At 33.5% G+C, this 26,298-nt stretch overlaps 1 protein-coding gene across 7 annotated transcripts in view; it reads right to left on the reverse strand.

The window, feature by feature from the left end:
* ADAM2 (ADAM metallopeptidase domain 2) overlaps positions 1-26,298 on the reverse strand; it is a 168,617-nt gene that overhangs the window by 133,296 nt on the left and 9,023 nt on the right. For 4 of the 7 annotated variants that reach the window (XR_004282318.1, XR_004282317.1, XM_032329303.1 and 1 more), the window contains exons 4-7: positions 17,421-17,499; positions 8,338-8,414; positions 7,756-7,924; positions 2,851-2,907 (exon numbers count right to left, since the gene is read on the reverse strand). Coding sequence is in view for 5 of the 7 variants with exons in the window: in XM_032329303.1 (XP_032185194.1) it covers positions 2,851-2,907; positions 7,756-7,924; positions 8,338-8,414; positions 17,421-17,499 (382 nt within the window). In the remaining 2 variants the exon portion in view is untranslated. The remainder of the gene's footprint in view (positions 1-2,850; positions 2,908-7,755; positions 7,925-8,337; positions 8,415-17,420; positions 17,500-26,298) is intronic. The other 3 variants (XM_032329304.1, XM_032329307.1, XM_032329306.1) reach the window with 2 other exon arrangements.

A 26,298-nucleotide genomic window follows, 5' to 3' on the forward strand; every position in this document is an offset into this window, starting at 1 on the left:
TGGGCAGTAACCTCTCTATTGGCCACAGCAACTTTTTTCTAGATATAATATGCTGAGGCAAGAAAAATAAACTATTGAGACTTCATCAAGATAAAAAGCTTCTGCAAAGCAAAGGAAAAATTAGAAAAACTAAAAGGAAGCTTACAGAATAATAAAAGATATTAGCAAATGACATATCTGAAAAGATTAGTACACAAAAAGAATGTATAAAACTGAACACCAAAAAAAATGAATAATCTAATTTTAAAAAGGGGGAAAGACATAAACATTTTCCCAAGAAGATGCACAGATGGTCAACACACATGGATGCTCAACATCATTCATGATCAGGGGAATACAAATCAAAACTGCAATGAGATATAACCTCACACCTATCAAAATGGCTAAAATCTACAACACTAAAACAATAGCTATTGGTGAGGATTTGGACACAAGAGAACCTTCTTGCACTGTTGGTGGAAATGCAAAGTAGTTCATCATTCTGGAAAACAGCATGGCGTTTCCTCAAAAAGTTAAAAATGAAAATATGCTACAACCAGCAGCTGCACCAGTAGATATTTACCCAAAGTACACAAAAATACTAATTCTAAGGGATGCATAAACTCCAATGTTCATAGCAGCATTATCTACATAGCTGAAATATGGAAACAGCTATATCCATTGACTAATGAATGGATAAAGAAGAAATGGTATATATACAAAATGGAATATTACTTAGCCATAAAAAAGAATGAAATCTTGCCCTTTGCAGTGACACGGATGGAGCTAAGAGCATTATGCTAATACCATATGATGCCACTCATGTGTGGAATTTAAAAAATAAATTATTTAAGGTGGGAGGAAGATTAAAAAACAGAGAAGTTCTTAACTATAGACTATAGAACAAACTACAAACTGATGGTACCAGAGGAGAGGTAGATGGAAAGATAGGTGAAACAGGTGATGAGGATTAAGAAAGGTACTTGTGATGAGGACCAGGTGTTGTATGGAAGTGCTGAATCACTATATTTTACACTTGAAACTAATATACTGTTTGTTAACTAACTGAAATTTAATTAAAAGCTTCATAAAAAGATAACATAAAATATGTTAACAGCTAAGAGAAAAGAAAGAACTAAGGAAAAGGAATATGATACATGAACAAAATGAGAATAATAACAGACATAGAAATTATAAAAAGAAATGAAACAAATTCTGGAGTGGAATTATACAATAAGTGAATTGAAAATTCATTAGAAATGTTCAACAGTAGATTTGAAGAGACATAGGAAAGAAACAGCAGGTAGGATAATTGAAATTACTGAGTATGAACCATGAAAACTATAGACCCCAAGAAACAATCTGGGGGCTTCAGAGGGGAGGAGGGAGGTGGTTAGGGGGGAATAGGGTGATGGATATTGGGGAGAGCATGTGCTGTGATAAGCACTGGTTGTTATACTTAACTAATGAATCCGCAGACACTGCATCAAGGACTAATTATGTACTATGCAGTGGCTAACTAAACATAAATAAGTAAATAAATAAATACCTAACTAATGAATGCATAAATAAATAAAATTAAAATAAAGTAATAAAAAAATTACTGAGTCTAATGACCAGAGATAGAGAAAAAAAGAATTATGAGACACTATTGTGTGTAAAAATATATTAATATGGAAGTCCCTGATAAAGAGAGAATTTTTAAGAAACAATGGCCAAACCTTCCCAAATTTGATGAAACACATGAACCTATAAATCCTGGAAGCTCAACAACACTAAGAAGCATAAATCCAAAGAGAACCATACCAAGACACATTATAATCAAAGGCATTATAATCAAACTATCAAAGCTAAATATAAATATAGAATATTGAAAGCAGAAGAGAGAAGTAATGATAAGATTATCAGTCAGTTTTTCACCAGAAACCTCAGAGTTCAGGGACACCTGGCTCAGTCAATTAAACATCTGACTCTTGATTTCTGCTCAGGTCATGGTCTCAGGATTGTGAGATGGAGTCCCACATCAAACTCTCTGTTGAATGTGGAGTCGGCTTCAGATTATTTGCCCTTCCCCCATTCTTTCTTTCAAAAAAAAGAAAAAGAAAAAGAGAAACCTCTGAGGCCAGAAGACAATAGGATGATATATTTAAAGAAGTGCTAAATGCAGAATGATGCAGTCACTTTAGAAGAAATTCTAGAAGTTTCTTATGAAATGAAAAGAACTCTTACATTATGATCTAGCAATAATACTCCTTGATATCTCCCCAAAGGCATAAGAACTTAAATCCACACAAAAACCTGCATATGGATGTTTTTAGCAGTTTGGTTCACAATTTTCCAAACTTGGAAGCAACCAAGATATGCTTCAGTAGTTAAGTGTATAAATAAATTGTAGTATATCCAGATAACAGAATTTCACTCAGTGCTGAAAATAAATGAGCTATTAAGCCATGAAAAGGCATGGAATAAAGTTAAAAACATATTACTAAGGTAAATAAAACTGTTTGTAATAGGTACATACTGTATATTTCAATTATGTGACATTCTGAAAAAGACAAAACTATGGAGACAGTAAAAAGTTCAAGTATTCCTGAGCATTAGGAAGATGGGAAGGATAAAATTTACTAAATAAATAAATAAAACTACATTCTAAACGTAGCAGTTGTTTTAATCTACATTATTTATATAAGGCTAAGAATAAATTTACAGAGATTTGATTTCCAATTTACTACTAATTTAAATTTAAATTTAAAATACATTAAAGCAAAAATGGTCATTTATTGTCATTTGTTAAAAATTTATTCCAACTTTTTATAACCCTTCATTGTTAATTTAAATGGACATAAAATAAACAAATGAAAATATACTTACCAAATTTTTTTCTACTACAATATGCATTTCTATATACTGAGAGAACTCTGAAAGTGGCTGAAAAAAATCCACAAATTTTATATCAAAATTGAAGTATTACTTGTTTTAATATATATCACTGTTTCATGAATTCAATGTTGCAAAATACAATTTTATATATAAAAAAGAATTAGATAACCTAACCAAAACTTGCCATCACTGAATCATTTTCAGAAATTTTGCATTTGTCACTTCTTTTGCACTTGATCAAATATTTAATTTATTCAAAGAAACCTTTCTTTTACTTCCATTGTCCATATTCTCACTGGTATTGGGCTATTTGTATTATTTTCTCTAAGGAAACTTTTCCATTGACTTTCCATTACAAGATGATGTTTAATTAGCTTAAAAATTATATTAAACTGTAGTATGTGGTCCTAATAGTTTTTTCTATACCCCAAAATAGTGAAGACACAGCTCTGAGTCTAGAAGAGTGGGATTTCATTTGAAAGATAAAGTTAGTGTTTGTATAATTTGCCCAGAAAAATGTCAGCAAATTAAATTAAAAACAAACAAACAAACAAACACTATCCAACAGATTCAAAATGACAAACTTTGTTAAATCATATCATAGGTATCTCAAGATGTACATTCTGGATTTTGTGTGATCCACCTTATCATGGTGGTTAAATTAGGCACAAATGTGAAGTCTAATGGTATTTGAAATCTGGCTTATCATTTATGTGACTTAGACTGTTTCCCCAAAATTAGGATAAAGTAATAATTGCTAGATACTATTAATAAAATTACTTATATTCATCATTATTTTTTGGTGAAGGAGGAAGGCACTGGAGAAAACATATAAGACAGTCTTTGTAAGCACTTAATATATGTATGGGAAACTTCAAATATTTTGTTACTAAAATAGCATACATTTACATTACTGGAAAATATTTGGAAGCAGAGAAGGATCATCAAATTTCAGAAACTGAGTTTATCAAGTTTATTTTAGTGTCTACATGTTTTCTTCTTTAAACTGATATTTAATTCCTTGAAAGTTCAAAACCATTCCATTTTAGGTAAACTATTTTCCTTAACACATAAAAAAGGACAATTAAAGAGGGAAAAACAAATCTGGGGTTTAGTGGAGAAGAATAATAATGATTTTAGTAACTTAAAGGAAAAAGAAAAGTTGAGAAAGATCAGAAAAACAAATTTAAGGATCACTAATTACTCATTTTCCCCCCTTACTTTAAAATTCTCTTTCTTGGCCCAAGTGTTGGAGATTTGAGGATTTTATTTTTAAAATGCTGATGGGAGGCCTGGGTGGCTCAGTGGGTTAAAGCCTCTGCCTTAGGCTCAGGTCATGATCCCAGGGTCCTGGGATTGGGCCCTATATCGGGCTCTCTACTCAGCAGAGACCCCGCTTCCTCCTCTCTCTCTGCCTGCTTCTCTGCCTATTTGTGATCTCTGTCTGTCAAATAAATAAATAAAATCTTTAAAAAAAATAAAAATGCTGATGAAATCCCCTTATGGTCTAATTGGTTTCTTATCATTTCTTCCAAAGTTAAGTACCAAACGTTGCAAAATAGCCTTGTCTATAGGACTCTATCCTTTAAGTAAAGTCCCTAAACAAGTAAGTGACACTACCTTACTGGCCAATAAAACATTTAAATTAATTGAGAGAAATAATATATTAGTGAACTGAGGGATTCAAATTTCTTTGTTTTAATGAACGTAAGTGTTGTTGAACATTCCCTGAAGTAATTCTTGACCTTCAAGATGAGGATTGGTTAATATTTAGTTAATAACAATTTATTTATTCATTTAATGAACAGTATGCTTCTATGTAGAAAAAAATACACAGTCCATTCTAGCCAAATAAAAGCTTAAGACAAAAGTGCATAAAATAATTTGAGAAATTGTGTGTGTTGGAAAAGTGAGAAGATATTTGATTTCAAAAGATCTCTAAAACTATTTTATTTAGTAAAAGAAAGTAACCATATACAGAGACAAGTTATTTATACATCTGTTATGTAAAGATGACTCCAATTGCAGGCAAATTTGCTTTAGTCAAGTATATACTAAAGAATTGAATCCAAGCAAGAAGATCATATAATGCTATCAGATGATCCAATTGCAACATATATAGATTAAAGATTTAAGTTCAAAAAATGTAGAAGTCATGGGTAGGAATATTTAGGGAGTGGGAAGGGACATAAAGATAATTGATAAGTAGACATGATAGAAGATAGATGATAGATGATAGATAGAGGATACAGATATAGATAGATGATAGATGATGATAGATAGATGATATCTATCTATTATATAGGAGATACTCAGATATACAGATGATACACACAAAGATACATAGACAAATAGATGATAAATAGATATAGGTAGATAGATAATATGTATTTGTGTATTTTAACATGAGATAACTCAGGAAATATTTTAGAAAGAGTGGGAGATCTGTAAATCACAGTAGATAAATCCATGAAAAAATATATGACAAACAAATGAAAACCTGAGACATAACATAAGAAATATCAGTATCTAGAATGTGATTGTGTAAGAAAAAGTCAGAAAAAGTAGGATGGAATGAAAAACAGGAGAGTTTTATCAGAGAGTAAAGTGAGTCAAAAATTCCAGGGAGTTTTTATTTTATTTCACCAATAACATACTTAATGACAGAGACTGAATCCTTTCCACCTAAGATTGGAAAAAGACAAAGATATCTCTTCTTACCTATTCAACATCATACTTGAGGTGCTAACCAGGCAATTCAGCAATGAAAAATAAGTGAAAGTTATCTTAATTGCAAAAGAAAAAATAAACTACCTTTATTGAAGATGACATTATCTTATACATAAAAAACTACAAAAAGTTCAATAAGAAAACTAATAAATAATTTAAACAAGCTTGCAAGATAGAAAACCAGTACAATTAATTCTGGAACTGAAAAGAAATTTAAAAATAAATAAAAATTAAAAAAATAAAAGCATTATAAATAAATAAATGCTGTGTAAGTACATCTAAAAAAAAGAAAGAAAATCTGTACATATAAACCAATAATTTTTGAACTTTAAAATAAAAATTAAATGTACCTTAATATTTTTTTAAAGATTTTATTTATTTATTTATTTATTTATTTATTTGACAGACAGAGATCACAAGTAGGCAGAGAGGCAGGCGGGGTAGGGGCAAACAGGCTCCATTATGAGCAGAGAGCCTGATGCGGGGCTCAATCCCAGGACCCTGAGAACATGACCTGAGCCAAAGGCAGAGGCTTTAACCCACTGAGCACCCAGGCACCCCAAATGTACCTTAATTTTTAAATAAAAAATATAGAAATAAATTTAATAAAAGAAGTTTTGACAAAAATTTGAAGACTGAACTATATAAAACATTACAAAATGAAATTAAAGAAAACCTAAAAGTAAAAGGCTATTCGATGCTCATGGATAGAAAGAGTTAATATTGTTAAATGTTAAATTTCCCAGAGCAATCTACAAAATCAACATAATCCTATCTAGCTTTTTAAGGGAACTTAAATAAATAAAATTTAAAATTTGTTTAGAAATGAATACTACCCCAATATCCGAACAGTCTCATAATAGGACATCTCTGAAGAGTTTACACTTGCTAATCCAAAACATACTTCAAAGGTATAGTAGTTAAGAAAAAAAAAAGTGAGGTTCTGGCATAAAAATAGACACACGGATCAATGAAACATAATTGCAAGTATAGAAATAATCCCAAACATTTATGGTCAACGGATCTTTGGATAAAAAAAAAGCTATGAAAATTCAGTGGAACAAAGTATAGTTTTTTCAATAAAAAGGTGTTGGGAAAACCAATTTTCAAATAAAAAATGATGAATTTAGAAGTCTACCTCCCTCTTTACAAGAATTGACTTAAATTGGATCATATATTAAAATGAAAGAGATTAAACAATAAAAGTTTTAGAAGAAATACAGTAATGAATTTTCTAATTCTGTGTGATAGTTAATTTTACCTGTCAACTTGCTTGGACCACAATGCTCTGAATTGTAGTTAAACATTATTCTGAATGTTTCTGTGAAGGTGATTTTAGATCAGATAAACATTTATATTGGAGGACTTTGATTAAAGAAGATTATCCTTCAAAATTGTTGAAGCTCATCCAGTCATACATACACATATATAGGCATCTTGGTTATGTTTCTCTGGAAAATTTCTGCCCTGAAAGATACCCTTAACTTCTGTATTTGTAGAGCTGAGATTGTTGAAAACCAAGTTCAGAATGGACGAATTATAACACAAGCTGAACTTCCAATGTTACATGTGTCTACTGTTAAATTATGGACATTGATTAGGAGGAAATGAGATCCTGAAAACCGGAATAAGGACATATGGGAAGATTCTGATGAAGCTGAGATTCACTGAACCCCTGAATTCTGATGAATCTTCTTTGCCAGTAGAAGTAACCTCTCCATTCCTGAATGTTAAGATCAACCCTGTCTTTCTTTAAGATAATGTAATGACCTGTCTTGAGGCAGTTGCTTTAAAAGATGCTGGTGATTCTCCTCAGGACTCTAGATATGTATCTTCAATATTTATGTGAACTGAAATTGTGTTAATTATTTGACATTATAAATACGGAAAAAGGAGTGTATCTCCAGACAATAAAGATCTAGATATCACAAGTAAAAAATGCAACTAACAGTAGAAAATGCCAACTTGGAGTTCTAAAAAATTGAATGACTAGTAAGGCTTACAATGGAAGTCATGATGTTTCTGGTGCATCTATCTATCATCCATCCATCTATCTATCTATCAATCATCTATAATCTATATTAATGTAAATAACTTGTACATTAGAAACATACATTGTTTATATTGCTGCATATCAATAATCATATATTTTACTCAATCACCTACCTCTATGCTTTGTATTTTATAGGGCATTTCTCTTGACTCAATATCCTTCTCAGCATATAAAGAAACATCTTTATTCTTATGTTCTACTTGATAAATCACATGTTCAAAACCAATTGAAGGTTCCAAGGGCTCAATACCATAACTTACATTTTCAAATTGTAGTAAGCCCCTACAAATTTCAAAAAGATAAGTAAATAAATAAGATAATGCATTTTTAAAGTCAACACAATAAATACGAAAACGACACTGAATGAGTTTTAATAGTATGTAGATTATTTTGAGACTTAGTCTTCGATGGTAATATAGGAAAAGGTTACTGAATATCCAAATACTTATTGAGTAGCACAGAATAGTAACATTATTGGTATTCGCTTAGCAATTAATATTTTATGGTCTACAAATATATCAAAAGTCTTAATTCAAGATTGGGTAGGAGACATTATACGAATTTGCATATTCTGCTTTTCCCCTTAGAGTTTCCCACAATAAGTCATGCCTCACTTTAGAACCCCTGAATATAATTTTAAAAATTTAAAAATTTCTAAAACACTATTCTACTTCATAATCATAAAATGATATAACCTGAGTCCAGTACATGTGCTAACAATCACCATAGAATTTGGATAACCTTCAATGTACCCTTGGTAGTAGCAAAAGTTCTGAAAAAGATAAAATACAAAAAGATAAAGATAAAATACATGCACCTCTATTACAATAATTCACTAAATTAATTCATGTTAAAGGAACTACTTTCAAATATTTAAAACATATATTTTATTTGTGTGTATGTGTCAAATACTCATTGTTTCCAAAATAGATTTCTAAGATTATTAAATGAAGATTTGGTTCAATTTTCCAAAAATTTCCCTGCAGGGTCAAAAAGAATTAAGTTTGTACTGATTTTGAAAACTTCAAAATTGCTCCCAACTACACTATTTTCAAAGGGCAATCATAAAATATTACCTCTCGGTATTCAGAGAATTAAAACCTTTAAGTATTAAAAAGGAAAAAAGAGAATTAAGTACTTTTCATATTTTTTCCTGTTAAAAATTTAACATGACATTTGCAGTCATTAGGATCAAAATAAAAATCATTAAAAACTTTTTCTCCACTCTCTTCACTTAATTTTGCAAGATTGAGGTTTTGGGACTTCATTGAGATAAAAAGCTTCTGCACAGCAAAAGAAACAGTCAACAAAACAAAGAGGTAACCCATGGAATGGGAGAAGATATTCACAAATGACACGAGAAACAAAGGGCTGATATCGAAAATCTATAAAGAACTCCTCAAACTCAACACTCAAAAAACAGATAATCACATCAAAAAATGGGCAGAAGACATGAACAGACATTTCTCCAAAGAAGATATACAAATGACTAACAGACACATGAAAAAATGTTCATCATTATTAGCCATCAGGGAGATTCAAATCAAAACCACACTGAGATACCACCTTATACCAGTTAGAATGGCCAAAATCAACAAGACAAGAATCAATAAGTGTTGGAGAGGATGTGGAGAAAGGGGAACCCTCTTACACTGCTGGGGGAATGCAAGTTGGTGCAGCCACTTCAGAAAACAGTGCAGAGATTCCTTAAGAAGTTAAAAATAGAGCTACCCTTTGACCCTTTGCACTACTGGGTATTTACCCCCAAAGATACAGATGTAGTGAAAAGAAGGGCCATCTGTACCCCAGTGTTCATAGCCCCAATGTCCACAATAGCCAAACTGTGCAAAGAGCCAAGATGCCCTTCAACAGATGAATGGATAAAGATATGGTCCATATATGCAATGGGATATTATGCCTCCATCAGAAAGGATGAATACTCAACTTTTGTATCAACATGGACTGGACTGGAGGAGATTATGCTGAGTGAAATAAGTCAAGCAGAGAGTCAATTATCCTATGGTTTCACTTAATTGTGGAGCATAAGGAAAAACATGGAGGACATTAGGAGAAGGAAAGGAAAAGTGAATTGGGGGAAATTGGAGGGGGAGGCAAACCATGAGAGACTGTGGACACTGAGAAACAAACTGAGGGTTTGGGAAGGGAGGGGGCAGGGTATAGCTGAGCCTGTTGATGGATATTAAGGAAGGCATGTATTGCATGGAGCACTGGGTGTGGTGCATAAACAATGAATCTTGGAACACTGAAAAAATAAAATTAAATTTAAAAAAAAAAGATTGAAGTTTAAAAAAATGAATCCAAAGGAGAATTTTTTCTTTTCAGAATTACTTGAGTGTAATGCCAGAGTAGCATGCATCAATTCTCTCACTGATAACAAATATAAATTCTGGAAAAATAATCTTTAAACGATCACTACAAAGGACGAAAAGTAAAGTAGGGGTCAGGGAATCCAAACTAGGAAGAAGAAAGCTGCATTTTCTTAATTTGCATTTGTAATGACTTTCAACTGAGGGCACTCCACAAGGCAGGGCAGCATAAAGCAGCTAATGTTCAAACAACAACCACAACAACAACAAAAATTACCAAGTGTCTAGAAACTGAGATGCAATATTCAGGAAAGGAGGAGGCATAAAGTTAGGGCTTAAAAATGGGTGCTATTAACATAGGTGTAGGTTCTTTTCTTACATCTAAACTGAGACTATATGAAAGAAATCTCAAGTAGTTTAGCAGAAACTAAGACCAGAAAAACTGGAGGAACTAAGGAGAGATTTTTGGCTATCTCCAAACACAAGACAGTAGAATTTAGAAACTGGTTCCAATCAAGTTAATTGTCTGCAATAGTGAGAATAAAAACAGTCACATGGTCCAATGTGTCATTGAATATGGTCAGTATATGATTTTAAAATATTGTATATATGAATAAAAGAAAAATGTGGTCCATAGTCAAGAGAAAAATCCAAAAGAGAACTGACAAGGAAATAACTCAGGAGTTTGGAATTAGTAAAGAAGAAAAAAAAGGCATGAAAATAGATATTAAAAATGTGATCAAGAATATAATGGAAAATTTGAGCACAATAAGGAAATTCAGCAGAGAAATAAAGGTTATAAAAAATGTCAACTCTAGGGGTGTCTGGGTGGCTCAGTCAGTTAAGCATCTGCCATCAGCTCAGGTCATGATCCCCGGGTCCTGGGATCAAGTACCACATTGGGCTCCTTGCTCAGCAGGGAGCCTGCTCTGCCTGCCACTCCCCCTGCTTGTGCTCTATCTCTCTCTGACAAATAAATAAGTAAAATCTTTTTAAGAAGCCAACTCTTAAGTTTTAGAACAAAAAATGTATTTAAAATGAAATATAGTGTGACATCTAGGTGGCTCAGTCAGATAAGTGTCAGCCTTCAGCTCAGGTCATGATCCCAGGGCCCTGAGATCAAGTCTCCCTTGGGTTTCTTGCTCAGCAGGGAGCCCACTTCTCCCTCTGCCTGCTGTTCCTCCTGCTTGTGCGCTCGCTCTGTCTCTCTCTCTCTCTCCTACATACATAAATAAATAAGATCTTTTAAAAAAATTAAGATAAAATAAAATGAATTATACTGGGTAGGTCTTACCTGCACAGTGGAGAAGGTAAGAGAAAAGTTTAAAAAAAAAATACCTAGAGTATGAGCCTATGGATATTATAATGTCTGAAAGAAAGTTAAGGAAAAGAAGAGGCTTTAAAAATTAAATGTAGTTGCAGCAATCAGTGAGACAATATTATCTAATATAGGTTTAATTGGAGTTTCAGATAAATGGAAAGAAAAAAATGGGTAGAAAAATAGTTGAAAAGATAATGGCCAAAGTTGCCCTAAATTTAGTCAAAAACTACAATTATAAATTGAAAGACTGAATATACAAATGGACAAAGGCCAGACCAAATATAAAAAGAGAAGTGTGTCACACAACCTTCAGTAACCTATCCAGGAAACCAATCCTGTTTGTGAACATAAATAACCTAAAAAGCCAGCCCCACTACATGTCAGATTCTATAGGAAGTCATATCGCTATCTTCAGTAACAATCCAGAAAACTAAACAGTAACTTATATAACAGTCACTCTCAAATAACCAAGACTTGATTAAAACCTGTCAGCTTACCTAAATTTTGTCTCTCCTTCCAACTTAGAAACAAGCAGAGAAAATCATATATGTAGTCCTAAACATAAAATACTTCACCACTTCTAGTTAGCCTACCTACAGATTTCTCATGCAAATGATTTCTCATCAGGGCATTCCTGAGGCTTTCCCTTTTTTCTACAATATCAACATTTCCCACTCTTTTCCTGCTTTTAAGTGCCTGCAAAATTCAAGTGATGGTGGCTGACTCTCTTACCATGGCAAGCTCTGAGTAAGTAGTCCTTGCTTATTCTCATTTGTTTGGTTTGTTTATTTCCCAATATCATTAGTGTGAAAAAAGCAAGCATTAGAAACTGCTTGTGCAAGTGACCAGATATTGGATTTAACAGAAAAAAACTTCAAGCAGACATTATAATTATATTCAAAGAATTACTGAAGTAAACCATGATGTAAAAAATAGATGTATGTTAACAATATATCAAATAGAGTCTATCAGTATAAGGTAGAGATTGTCAGAAGAGGTAAAACACAAGACACAACTATAGTCTATCGATGGGTACCATGCTTTAAATTCAAAGATGCAAATAGGTGGGGAATAAAAAGAATGAGAAAAGATGTATCATGCAAATAGCAACCATAAGCAAATCAGAGTGACTATTTCTAATATCAGACAAAATAGACTTTAAAACAAAAAAATTATTACTAGAAAAAAAGAGCAACATTTTATAATAATAAAAGTTTCAACCCACAAGGAAGATATAACATTTGTAAATATATATGCACCAAATAACAGAACACCAAATTGCACAAAACAAAACAAAAAATAAAAATATAAGGAGAAATAGACAATTCAACAATTATGGTTGGAGATTTCTTTTTCTATCTTACCTTACTTTCAGTAAGGGATAGAACAACTGAGCAGAAGATCAACAAGAAAGTATAAAGCTTGAAAACACCATAAACCAATGAAATCTTACAGACATCTATAACACACTCAACTGAACAACAACAGAATATACCTTCTTATGAACACATGGAATATTTTCTAGGACAGACCATATGCTAGGCCATAAAAGAAGCCTCAATTAATTTAAAAGTATACAAATAATAAACGTATGTTTTCTGATAACAATCACATGAACTTAGAATCATTTACATAAAAATCTGGAAAAACTAAAAAATAAAGATCACATCCTAAATAACCTATATGGGTCAAAGGAGAAATAACCATGAACCCAAAAAATAGTTTAAAATAAACTAAAATGAAGACACACCATACTAAAAAGTATGGTAGGTATCTAAATTAGAGATAAATTTATATGTAAGAAAATCTTAAATTAATAATCTAACCATCCATCTAGGACACAGGAAAAAAAAGATAGTAAATCAATATCAAGCAGAAGAAAAGAAAAAAGATTAGAATGAAATAAAATAAGGATAAAAAATAAATCAATAAAACCAAAATGTGACTCTTTAAAAAGATAAACAAAAATGACAAATCTTTATAACAGTCTGTGTTTGATACAGAAACTTATTTCTCAGAAAATAAAGTACATCAGTGGGTTTATGTGCTTGAGATTAGCGTATGCTTTACCATATAACTCTATCAGTTGAAAGCAGCTAACCTAGTTGGAAGATATACTAGGTTATTAAATAGTCATTTACCATGCCAGTCAGTACTCTGAAAGACTGGGGTTATGGCTGATCAGTATATGATAGTTTCCTGAAAGCCAGAATACATAGGTTCAGGAATTAGTGTTGAAGTGGGAATGTCTCCTGTCACCATTATACCTAACATGCTAACCTTTTTCTTTTTTCTTCTTCCTACAAGCTGTTGGAAGTTAACTTCACAATTTAGTCTCTAGTTAACATAGTATTAACTAATGGACATGATGGCTCTTGTGATTGTGTGTCTCCTCAGTTGAGGGGAAGGGTGGGAATTTCTTCACTTGTAAAAAGGGTAGCTGAATCTTGTTAAATAGAAATAGGGGATAATTATGCTGTTTTACCAGAGCTCAAATGTGTGCAAATAAAAGCTGATTTTCATTTAGCTAACTTTATTTAAGCTGACTTCATTTCAAAGCTGAAGTCAAAGTTGTAGACTTTACCAATTATTGATGTCTTGGCACTCAGCTTCTAACAGATCTTTTACCTGCTTTGTGAAAATGAATCTGGGCCCCTAAATGATTTTCTCCTTTGCCAAGTGGCTCTGAAGTTTTGCCAGTAAAGGGTGTAGGATAGCATGTCTCCTGGTTCCAGTGTGCCAGTTTGGAAATCTCCTGTAAGTATCCTGCTCATTGAACCGCCAGGATCCCTCAGTGCTCGGTGATTCTCCAGTACACAGACCCTTCAGTGTATCATGTTCACTAGCACCCATCAGCCTCTAGGTTCCCCCCATAATTCAAGTTTCTCTCCTTTCACAGCAGAGTAACTTTGTGAAATACTTCTTTGTGAACAGCTTTCCTGACTACCCTAAAATGATTTCTGGGAAGTTCCAAAGAGAAATTCTATGGCAATACCTACTGGTACAGCACCATTGTGACTTCCTACTATTCAGAGATACACAGCTGTGTCCCTTCTAACAAGGTTTGGATCTCAAAGCTGGGATAACAACATTGTCTTCTTCATTACAGTCCTAGGGCTGCTGGCTGTTTCTTGTATCTGGTATTCCTATGTTTTTTAGAGTTCTCTTTACTTCTTACTTTTTATTCTAGTCTCTGTTACAGTTAATAACTCTTTATATTACACCTTCCCTGTTCAAGTTACTATATGATTTCTTTACATTAATTAAACATAAACTAAAACAGTATCTTATTTTTTTAATATTTCATTAGCATACCATCATAATGGATTTCTTTGTATTTTTTTTATTGTGGACCCATGCAGCATTTCAGTTGTATGAATCATACTTTTTAAGATCAAGATAAAATACCTGGACCTTCCCACCAGGTTAGTCTACTTCCTTCTAAATGTGGTTTCTATTGCTCAGATTGATAACATTTCTAATTCTTTGGAATAATCAGTTATATCAGCATTATAAATAATTAGAAAGGTTATAAAACAATAAGTAAAAAATTATTTTTAAGTAAGCATTAAGAGAAAATTTTCATGGAGGAGTCAAAAAGCTCATTATTATTATTAATGAGCTTATTATTATTATTATCATTAATCTATTTCTTTCTTTGGTTTTTCCTGTTCTAATCATTGTCATTTCTTGCACTGTTTTCCTCTGTTATATCTTGCTCAATGTTCTCTTTGCCCTGAAAAGAACATGTATACTGTTGCAACTGTGTGTTCGCTCCTATAATTGTTGATTAGATGAAGTTGATTGATAGTTCCACTCAAAATCCAAAAGATTTGTTGAGTTTCTTACTTTTCAATTACTGAGAAAAGAATATTTAAATCTCCAGTTATATTAATAATTTATCTGTTTCTCTTTTCATTTCTGTCAATTTCTGCCTGATGCAACTTGAGGTTTGTTTTTATATGCAAACACATTTTGAATTGTTATGCTGTTCTGGTGATTTTACCTTTTAATCATGATGAATATTTGTTTGTTCTATAGAGATTGTAAAGTCCATGACAATGATGAATGGCTTATACTTCTAAGCTCTAGGCGCTGGTAACAAATTCCTTCTATGTATAACGGACTGATTTGTTCTAAAATAAGTCTGTATTTACCAAGATAATATGAGGTTGAAGGATAAAAATCATTTGTAGACTTCATTAAAAATAAATTTACCTTCTTTAATCTAATTTAATAAAATTTCCTGATTTTTCCTGCACTGGAAATAGGCTTGCAGCTTTAGTAAATGTAAGCTATCTATACAGCACCAATATTGATTGCATTCGAAGCTGACACTAACGACCCACTTCATTCAGGTTATCAATAAAACATTCATTGCTTTGTTTCTTAAATTATACGTTTCTCTCTCATGGATACCTCCTGGGAAGTAGGAAGCAGAGTTAGGTGTTAACTATGGCAGAATTACATAAAATTCAGGTATGGGATACTATAGCCCTGTGTAGCTCTTTGTCTCACTGGTGCTAACTCTGTCTCTCTCTCTCACACAAAAGAAGAACAGCATTTCAGACAAGAGTAATTCCTGCAATTCTATGCATACTTCTCAATTATTTCTACAACAAATTATAGATACTATTTTTTAAAGTTTTTTTTTTTTAATTTATTTGAGAGAGAGGGAGAGTACAAGCCGGGGTAGGGGCAGAGGAAGAGGAAGAAGCAGGCTCCTGGCTGAGCAGGGACCCACCACGGGACTCGATCCCAGGACCCTAGGATCATGACCTGAGCCAAAGGCGTCGCTTAGCCAACTGAGCCATCCGGAAGCCCAGTTATAGACATTATTAAATGAAGCTCCAAGCGTTCCAAATACATGAAAATTTAATATATTCTTACATGCACATGAAATTCTGTTTGTATTTATTTGATCCTTGAATGTATGTTAGACAAGCCTTTGGATTTTCCTCTTCTTCCCAGATTTACCTTTCCTGATTTAAATCATAATTTTTTCGCTCTAAGTATTTCATGGTATTTTCAATCCTATTGCTACATGTACTTAAGCACATATATGTACATCACTGTGAAATAATAGCTTAAAGACCACAATTGTTTTTGGTTTGGTTAACCATCTGTTTGATAAGGCTAACTTGAGAAACATTTTAAGCAGAAAGTGCAGGGTCCCCAGAAAAAGAAAGATGAGATATAGCTTTTGTGATACAAGAGAAGTCATTTTAGGTCCCCAGATCTTTTCTGTGATCTGTGCCCTACCAACACTATTTGCCCAAGAACAGTTTTTGCAGATCTTCCAAGGAGGTATCAGAATTACAAAGAAATGGTATTAAGGAGGGCACAGTATTGCATGGAGCACTGGGTGTGGTGCAAAAACAATGAATTCTATTATGTTGAAAAGAAATTAAAAAAAAAAAAAGAATTACAAAGAAATGCAAAAACCTCAGTAGTTAAGGATTTTAATGGAACAAAGGGAATAGGAAAACTAAGTCTCAATCAGGCCAGGAGCCAGCCTAACCATATCAGAAACAATAAATCTGTAGTAAAATAAGCAAGACTCTGCATTCTTTACTCAAGATAAGAGCCCAAGATCCTCTCTAGTTTACACTCTCTGAGTATCCCCATAACCCTCCAACACTTACCTCTGTTTCATTATAATGCTTTATAATTTTTTTTATAATGTTTTCATTATAATCTCCACCCTATGAGGAGTACAAGCTTCATTAACAAGCATAAAATGTGTGTATAGGTGTGTTTTCTAAGGACACATGCACAACTTTATGCCTACCTTTATATGCAATGACAAAGCTCTCCTTTCTGAATCTTCATCCTAAGCACTAAATAAAAAGAACCTGCTCCTTCTTGCTTAGGCTTTGGAGCTATGCCCTATGATCGTATTTGTTGTAAAAATTTTCCTTTATTTGACAACCACCTGGTGTAGTCTCTATTTGTAATTCGCCAAGGAGCTAATTCATGCTAGTTCAGTTACATCATCATCAAAAGTAAATGGTTAACCTCCTTTTAAAACAAAACATAACTCCAACCCTTTGTGTTCTAACAGGCCAACCCTAATTAAGGCGAACAAAGAAACACATAGTAAAGATAAAATAGACAGTAAAAGTCATACCTGAAGCTGTTGTTCAAGAGGCTTCATACTTCCTGTGCCATTATAACCATAAACTCTAAAATTATTAGGTAAAAAAGCTCTGTAAAATAAAGATAAAATGTATTTAATGGGGAATTTGTTCTAAGCTCCTATCTTGAAAATGTGTTTATTTTATCCTACTTATTATAGATAGGTAGAAAGACAGGGTTAGGGAGAAATAGAAAGTCCTGAAAACATGGACTTCATTCTAATTTTACTCAAAAATCCTGGTATCTAGACCTCTCCTCGTTCACTTTACCATCACACTGTCCTCTAGGCTGTTTTTTAAAATATAATCACCAAGGGGTGCCTGGGTGGCTCAGTTGGTCAAGCATCTGCCTTTGGCTCAGGTCATGATCCCAAGGTCCTGGTGATGAGGGAGCAGGAGGCTGGCTGAAGACAAAGCAAAAGCTGGCACTTTGCACCCCCTCTCCACTTGCTTCCCTCAGTAATGTGTGTGACATTCCTCAGGCACCCCTGACTGCCATAAATGAGAAACAAATAGTTAACTTGCAGAGATCACAATCCTGCAAGAAAGAGTCTCCCTTGGTCTACAAATGTCCTAGATATCTACAAACAAAGAAGTTACCTTATCAATAATAACAATTTCCAGAGGCAAATAACTCAGTTCCTCAAGCCCTAAATAAAGTTAAATTTCTTCTAAACCCAAATCTCACTAACAAAGACGCTTGATAGCAGAAATGTGAATGGCTTACCAAAAGACAACATTGATCAAGCTGCAAGGCCTCTGGTATCCCAGCACCTTCTAGGCCCTCTTTAGCATATGAAAGTTCCGTTGAAACCTCCATTCCCCTCACCTTCCCCTACATAAAACCTGCCATCTCTCACAACCCGGGAGCAGCAGCTCTTCCTGCCCATGGGTCCTGTCCCCTTGCTTTAATAAACCACCATTTTGCACCAAAGATGTCTCAAGAATTCTTTCTTGGTCATCGGCTCCGGACCTCAGCCCACCGAACCTCACCTACGTTCTAGAACTTCGTCACTGGGATAGAACCTGAATTGGGCTCCCTGCTCAGCAAGCAGTCTGCTTCTCCCTCTGTCTCTCCCTGTGCTTGTGATTTTCCACACTCTCTCCCTCAAATAAATAAAATCTTAAAAAAAAAAAAAAATAGACAAGTTTGTCTCAGAGTATTTGTACCAGTTGCTGCCCCTTCCTGGAATGTTCTTCAGCATAGTTCATTGTCTCATTTACTTCAAGTCTATATATCACCTTCTCAGTGAGACTGATCTGGGTAAGTTTATTTTTTAAATGCAACTTTCCTAATTATCAAAACATAGGATTTTCAAACAATACTTCTAACTTTGCTCTTTATTTTTGCTTAAGCATTTATCACCTTCTAAAATTCTTCCTAATCCACTCATTTACAGTATTTGTGTAGGAAAGAGATTAGGGTTCAAAGCTGACAGCCAGAGAAGAGAGACTCTTGAGACATTTTGGTGCAAAAAAGTGCTTTTATTAAAGCACAAGGAGAGGACCTGTGGACAGAGAGAGCTGAACTGGGATCATGAGGAGTCACCAATTACATACTTTCAAGTTTGGAGGGGATTAGGAATAGTGTAAATCCCTAAGAAATTTTAGAAACAAGGTTTCTAGGACCTTGAGGGGCTAGCTGTTGTTAGGAAAAGTTCACTTATGACTGTCTAATAAAACCTTAGTCATGTGACCCCCTCAGATGTATATCAGTGGGTCATATGCTTGTGGGAGGACTACCAACATACATCTTTGGGGATAGAGATAAAGGAAGTTTCCGAAGGAATTTTTATATGTTAAAATAGACTTACACAATCCTGGGGGTTGGACTAAGATTGCCTTTCAACCCTAACAAAGTCTTAATATCAAGGCAGCAGAGTTTCTAGAGAAATGTCACTCTGCCTATTTCAAGGACTTGTTATTAGGCTATAGGCAGGTAAGGAAATTTAATTTTTCCTTTGTTGTTAATATCATTATTAGTTTCATTTGATAATACAAACAGAGATTCTTGTCCATTTTGTTTACTAGTGCATCTCAAGTACTTAAAATACTGGTAAAATAGCAAATGGTCAGTAAATATTGAACTAATGTGACAAGAATTCAACAGATTAGATGGAGAATTCACATGATAGTATATTATTTGTAAATATGGGATGGATATGCTGAAATGGCTTTATAAAAAGAAAGGGTAAATGTAGATATCCCATTTCATTTCTCTAGTAAGTGTAACATAAAAATTTGTGACTACCATGGCAGTCTGGATTTGTTGGAAGCAAAAGGTCAAAGAGCCAAACATTGATAAACAGAGCAAGATTTTTTTTGCATTTTTGTCATACCAAAAAAATAATATGACCCACAGTGGGGGAGGGGCTCCAGGAAACAGATTCTCAGTAGAAGGTCCTATAAAGAGGTTTAGCTGGTCATAGGCAGGCACCGGTTTTTTGGAAAAGAAAGAAAAAGCCAAATGTCTGTGTTTGGGCAAGAAAACTGCTGGGATGTCTAGAAACAGGCTGAATCACTGGTGTCCTGTACCCCTAGAGAGAAAGTAATAAATGTTTGAGGTATATCAAATACATAACTTCTCTCCCTGTAAAATCTTTTGCCTGTGTTGGAAAATGTGCAGAGTGGCCAAAGAGCTAAATTTAAATTCTCTGAAAACAAGAGCAAATTTTTTTTTTTAAAAAAACTGAGGGGTGCCTGGGTGGCTCAGTGGGTTAAAGCCTCTGCCTTCAGCTCAGGTCATGATCCCAGGATCCTGGGATCAAGCCCCATATCAGGCTTTCTGCTCAGCAGGGAGCCTACTTCCCTTCCTCTCTCTCTGCCTGCCTGACTACTTGTAATCTCTGTCAAATAAATAAATAAAATCTTTTAAAAAATGATAATACAGAATTAAGAAGCTCTATGTGATTCAACCATGATAAAAGCAAAGAAAAATTACATGTGTTTTGTTTAGAAGACTAATGAAAACCAAAATAAAATCTTCAAATTATTAAGAGGAAAAACAAAGATGTTACCTTCAAAGAATCAGCAATAAGACTGACAACTACTTTGTCCGTAAAAATGAAGAAAGTCAGAAGACAATAGAATGACAAGTTTAAAAGGCTAAAATCATTTTTTAAAATGTCATCCTAGAATTTACTTCAGCAAAAAAATTTTTCAGAGGAAGGTTAGGTAAAAATTTAACAATGAATACAAACCAATATAATTTTAAAAAAGCAGACTCACAACAGAAATATAGATAATTCCAGAGAGATATATAAATTAACTGCATATAGAAACAGACATGGGGAAGGAGATGTAAAGCACCAGAATAAGTAAATTTATGGTTAAATTTAAAGAATGTTGGCTGTACAAAAATAATCTAATTGGGGTTTAAAAGTATCAGGATTATAATGGGTGAAAAAATAATAAACACATAAAAGAAGGCAAGTGGAATTAAAAGATTTAATAATTTGACAATACAGGATAACTGATAAAAGTAATAATGTATATTAGTGTCAATAACTCAGAGATTAACATGTTAATCGAAATAAACTATTAAAAAAATAGTAAAAGAACATATAATAAAGAATTTGATTGGAAATGATATAATATAAAATGACAGATTCATTAAAATGAAGATAATAAAAAAGAATATAAAATAAAAGGCACAAAAGAAAAATAATAAAATGACTTCAAAAATTATATGGAAAATCAGAGGGTCAAGAAAAGCAAGGACATCTTAAAACTCTTGAACAAGGCTGGGCATCAAGAACTGTAATAAATTCACTGTAATTAGTTTAGTATGGTATTTTATAGATCAATAGGATGCAAGAATAAATATATAAACTAGCAGAAGAGAAAAAAGGGTCCAGAGTCATTCAATTTATGACATCAATTACATTACAATGCAGTGAAGGAAGGTTGTGTTTCCTTCCAAATGGCCTTTGCTAAATCCATACAATGCTAATATGAAAAAATAATTAAATCTTCACTCTTATGCTCACAAAGCACATAAATATCAATTCTGGATAAATTTTAGAGCTAACTGTGAAAGTGAAAACAATAAGAACATTAAAAGAAAATAGTAGCTTTGATGGGTATCTGTATGTAGACCATCACTTCTTTAAAAATTATAAAAAGAATAATAACTACAAAGTAAAAAATGATCATTTGTACTGCATTTAAAGAAAGAATATCACACTCAATAAAAGAAAAATCCAGACTGGATAAAAATGGAAAGACAATGGTAGGAAAAATGTAGTTTACAAATACTAAACAAAACAAAGTTTGTGTAACTATACAAACATCAAATAAAATGTAAAATAATTACTAACCACTTCATAATGTTAACATTTTATTCATCAAAAAGGTAAATATTTAAAATTTTTACTTAATTATTTACAGTCTCAAAATAGGGAATTCAAAAATTAATCAATTTGAAAATCACTGTGGAAGATTTTAATACATATATTATTAAATAGAAAACTCATTTTTGAATATGGAAGAATTCCATGATATGATTTTAAAAGAACATTATAGTAAGTCATTATAGGATACTTGCTATTTTCTAGTACATATAGAATATTTACAAAAACTGAATATATATCACATCGCAAAGTTAGCCTCAACTTTTAAAGGATTGAAATCAGAGCATATTCTGTGATTAAAATTACTAGAAATAATTCTTAGAAAAGTGCCACATATACTGATGTTTAGAGATACAGTGAAATAATTCATGGGCCAAAGAGGAAATGTAATATAAAGTTTAAAATGTTTGTTAATGGCAAACTAGAGAAAATTCTATACACCAAAGATGTAAGGGACAACTAAGCAGTATTTGGAGAAAAAAGTTAGCCTTAAATCCTTAAACTGGAAAATAAAAATGGTGATGAGTAATCAACTTAGAATTATTTTAAGGAAGTTATAAACAAAGTTCAAAATAAACACAAAGATATTAAAAGCAAAACAATAATACAAAATTCATATAATGTAGAGGACACCTGGAGTAAAGAGGCATTTTTTATACTAGATAAAACTAAAATTTTTCACAAAAGAAAAATTCTCTTTACTAAAATACCATAAGTATGAAAACAGAAGGCATAAAATAGAAGTTATTTGAAAAACACATCATGAATTAGGCTTTTAAGGCAAAACGTTAAAAGAAATCCTTAAAATAGGAAAGAAAAGGTCAAATTAGACATGTCTTTTTTAGGAAGTATAAATGTCTTAGGAATACAATGGTGGAGGAGTAAGAGATTTAAATATTCTCAGGTCCTGGGAGTTCAGCTAGATAGCTATCAAACCATGCAGAACACCAACACACTCAACAGGAGATCAAAGAGAAGAGGAGAAACAATTCTAGGAACAGGAAAGCAACCACTTTCTGGAAGGTAGGATGTTCAGAGAAGTGAATTTGAGGTGAAATACAAGAAGATAGACCTGGGCGGGGGGAGGGGCCAGTTCCTGGCAAGCCATAGAGCAGCAGAGCATAAAATCAGAACTTTAAGAAGTCTGCTCCATTGTGAGATGTCTCTCCAGAGGCTAGGCAGGGGGTGAAGCCCTCATGGGAACAGTGTGGTCTCAGGACCCACAGGGTCACAGGAAGACTGGGGGTACATGAGTGTGGCAGAGCTCCTAGGTGTCAGAGGAGGGAAGCCAGATGCAAAAATGGAGTCAAGCAGTGGACTCCCAACTTGGGATTACCATAAACCATGGTCTGAAGCACAGTCAGGCCGCCACTCTTTGAGCAGGGACCCCTCAAGTGGCAGATCTGGGAAGATCCACCTCCTTCCTTCACGGGAAGAGTGGCATAGGAACACATTGTAGGAATCTGCTGGGTTTGGAGACTCCAAACTGAGCCATGTGCCAGAGATAGAAATGCTCAGTCACAGGCTGGGCAAGCATGGAGTATGGCCAGAGACCAGGGAGACGGGAGGGGTTGACTGCTTTTCTCTGAAGGCACACTGAGGAGTGGGGCCCCGAGCTCTCAGCAACTACAGGGCCAGAGATTGGAAGGCTGCCATTTTCATTCTCATCCTCCAAAGCTGTACAGAAAGCACTCAGGGAACAAAAGCTCCCAAAAGCAAAACCAAACAGATTACTTAGCCTGGTCCCTGGCAAGGGTGGTACAATTCTGCCTCAGGCAAAGACATTTAAGAATCACTGCAACAGGCCCCTCCCCAAGATCAGCAAGAACATCCAGTCAAGATCAAGTTCACTAGTCAATGAGAACTTTGGAATTCCAGAGTTAGGGGAACACAGAACATGGAATTCATGGCTTTTTCCCCCATGATTCTTTAGTCTTTCAAAGTTAAATTTTTAAATTTTATTGTTTTCTTATTCTTTTAATTTTTTCTCTTTTCTATTTTAAACATTTTAACTATTTTATCTTATCAATACCTTTCTAAATTCTTTTTTTACTTTTTCATTGTTATAGTCATATTCTATTCCTTCATTGTATTTAACCTTATTTTTTGTATACATATAGGTTTTTCTTTCTTTGAAATTCTGGAATACAGTTTCTTCTAACAGATCAAAATATACTCTAAATCAGCACATAGCTTTGTTCTAGTCTCCAGCCTCATCACATTCTTCTCCTCGTTTCTTTTCTTTTTTCAACCAACTTCTTATCAATTCCTTTTTTAGAATCTTCTTTAATTTCCATCTTTACAGCCACATTCCATCCCTTCATCATGTTTACCCTTATTTTTGTATATATATAAGTTTTTCTTTCTTTAAATTTTTTGGAGGTAGTTTCTTCTAACAGACCAAAATACACCCAAATCAAGTGTGTGGCTCTGTTCTATTCAGTTTAATCATATATATATATATGTATATATATATATGTGTATATATATATATACATATATATATATATAATTTTATTTTTTTCTTTTTCTTTCTCCTTTCTTCTCTGCTGGTTTCAGGTCTCTTCTGATTTGGTTAGTGTATATTTTTCTGGGGGCATTGATACTCTTAATATTTTGTTTTCTCATTCATCTATTCTTATCTGGATAAAATGACAAGGTGGAAAAACTCACCTCAAAAAAACAAAGAACAAGGGGCAGTACCGACAGCTGGGGACCCAATCAATACAAACATTAGTAAGATGTCAGAAGTAGAGTTCAGAATGACGATTATCAAGGTGCTAGCTGGGCTTGAAAAGAACATGGAACATACTAGAGAATCCCTTTATGGAGAAATAAAAGAACTAAAATCTAACCAAGTTGTAATCAGTGAAATGCAATTAAAAAAAAAATGGAAGTTCTTACTGCTAGGATAAATGAGGCAAAAGAATTAGTGATATAGAAGACCAAATGATGGAGAATAAAGAAGCTGAGAAAGAGAGAGATAAACAACTACTGGACCACAAAGGGAGAATTCAAGAGATAAGTGATACCATAAGATGAAACAATATTAGAATAATTGGGATCCCAGAAGAAAAGGAAAAAGAGAGAGGGGCAGAAGGTATTTTGGAGCAAATTATAACAGAGAATTTCCCTAATTTGGTGAAGGGAACAAGTGTCAAAATTACTTTTAACAACACTGATAAATCTCACAGACATTATTTTGAGTGACTGTAACAAGTTGTAGGAGAATAAGCTATGATTCATTTAGAATTCAAAGTAAACAAATAGAAATATGTTACTTAGGATAATTAAATAAAATCAAGGAAATGGTTAACACAATGGTCAAGAAAGTAGTTACAAATAGGGATGGAAAATGATATCTGTATGGCTTTTGGAGGGCAGTCAATGTCAGGGGGTACAGGAATGTTTATTTCGTAGTTATTCATTTAACTGCATAAATATATTTCAGATATTTTAACTTGTACTTAATATATTGTACAATAAGGAATATTAAAACAACAATTAAATAAAGGTAATTGGTAGTGATTTTTCTGAAAGAGAGAAGATCTAATCCCCTATTTCCATCTCCACTCTCATCATTCAGAAATGACCAATTAACCATTAACCATTTTTAAATATGGTACTACATTTTAGACAATAAAATATGTTGACAAAGTATGGCCTATAGGCCAAACCCAACCCACCACTTTTTTTTTATATAAAGTGATATTAGAATATAGCTATATCCGTCTATCTGCATATTCCCTATGACAGCTTTCACAATAGCAGAACTGAGTGGTTGCAAGAGAGACCATATGGAGCCCATTCTAAAATGTTTGCCCTGTGCTAAAGGAGTACTGATTCTTGCTTTAAACAGAATGATCAAATGGGGCACCTGGGTGGCTCAGTGGGTTAAAGCCTCTGCCTTCAGCTCAGGTCATGATCCCAGGGTTCTGGGATCGAGCCCCACATCCAGCTCTCTGCTCAGCAGGGAGCCTGCTCTCCCCTCCCCCACCACCTGCCTCTCTGCCTACTTGTGATCTCTGTCTGTCAAATAAATAAATAAAATCTTTTTAAAAATTTTTAAACAGAATGATCAAAGAAATAAAAGTAAAGACTAGTGCTGCAGCTGAAAGAGTGAGCAGGTGACATTGCAAACAAGGACAGAATCTGGACCAGAACTGTGGCCTTATGGAGGGAGGGTTAAATGAACTCTGGTCTCTAGCATGAGAACACACTGTGGACTTTCCAGTAAAGGGCATAAAGCTAGAAATATCCTCACAATTTTTAAACAGAAGGCGAAAAAAATCAATCCCTGCTGTCTATAGACAATGGACAAAATGAAGCTACCCAATCCTGACAATGGCAAAAGGAGCATCACATGCAAAAATGAAAACCCTAAACTACATCTCATGCAGATGTGGAATGGATTACAAATAGCCCCATCACTGCTGAAATTCTTAGGTGATGAATTATATAAACATTGGAGCCAGCTAAATGGATTCACAATGGAATACTATGCAGCCATCAAAAGAAA

The sequence above is a fragment of the Mustela erminea genome, chromosome 21, assembly GCF_009829155.1.
Source record: "Mustela erminea isolate mMusErm1 chromosome 21, mMusErm1.Pri, whole genome shotgun sequence".
Lineage (NCBI taxonomy): Eukaryota > Metazoa > Chordata > Mammalia > Carnivora > Mustelidae > Mustela > Mustela erminea.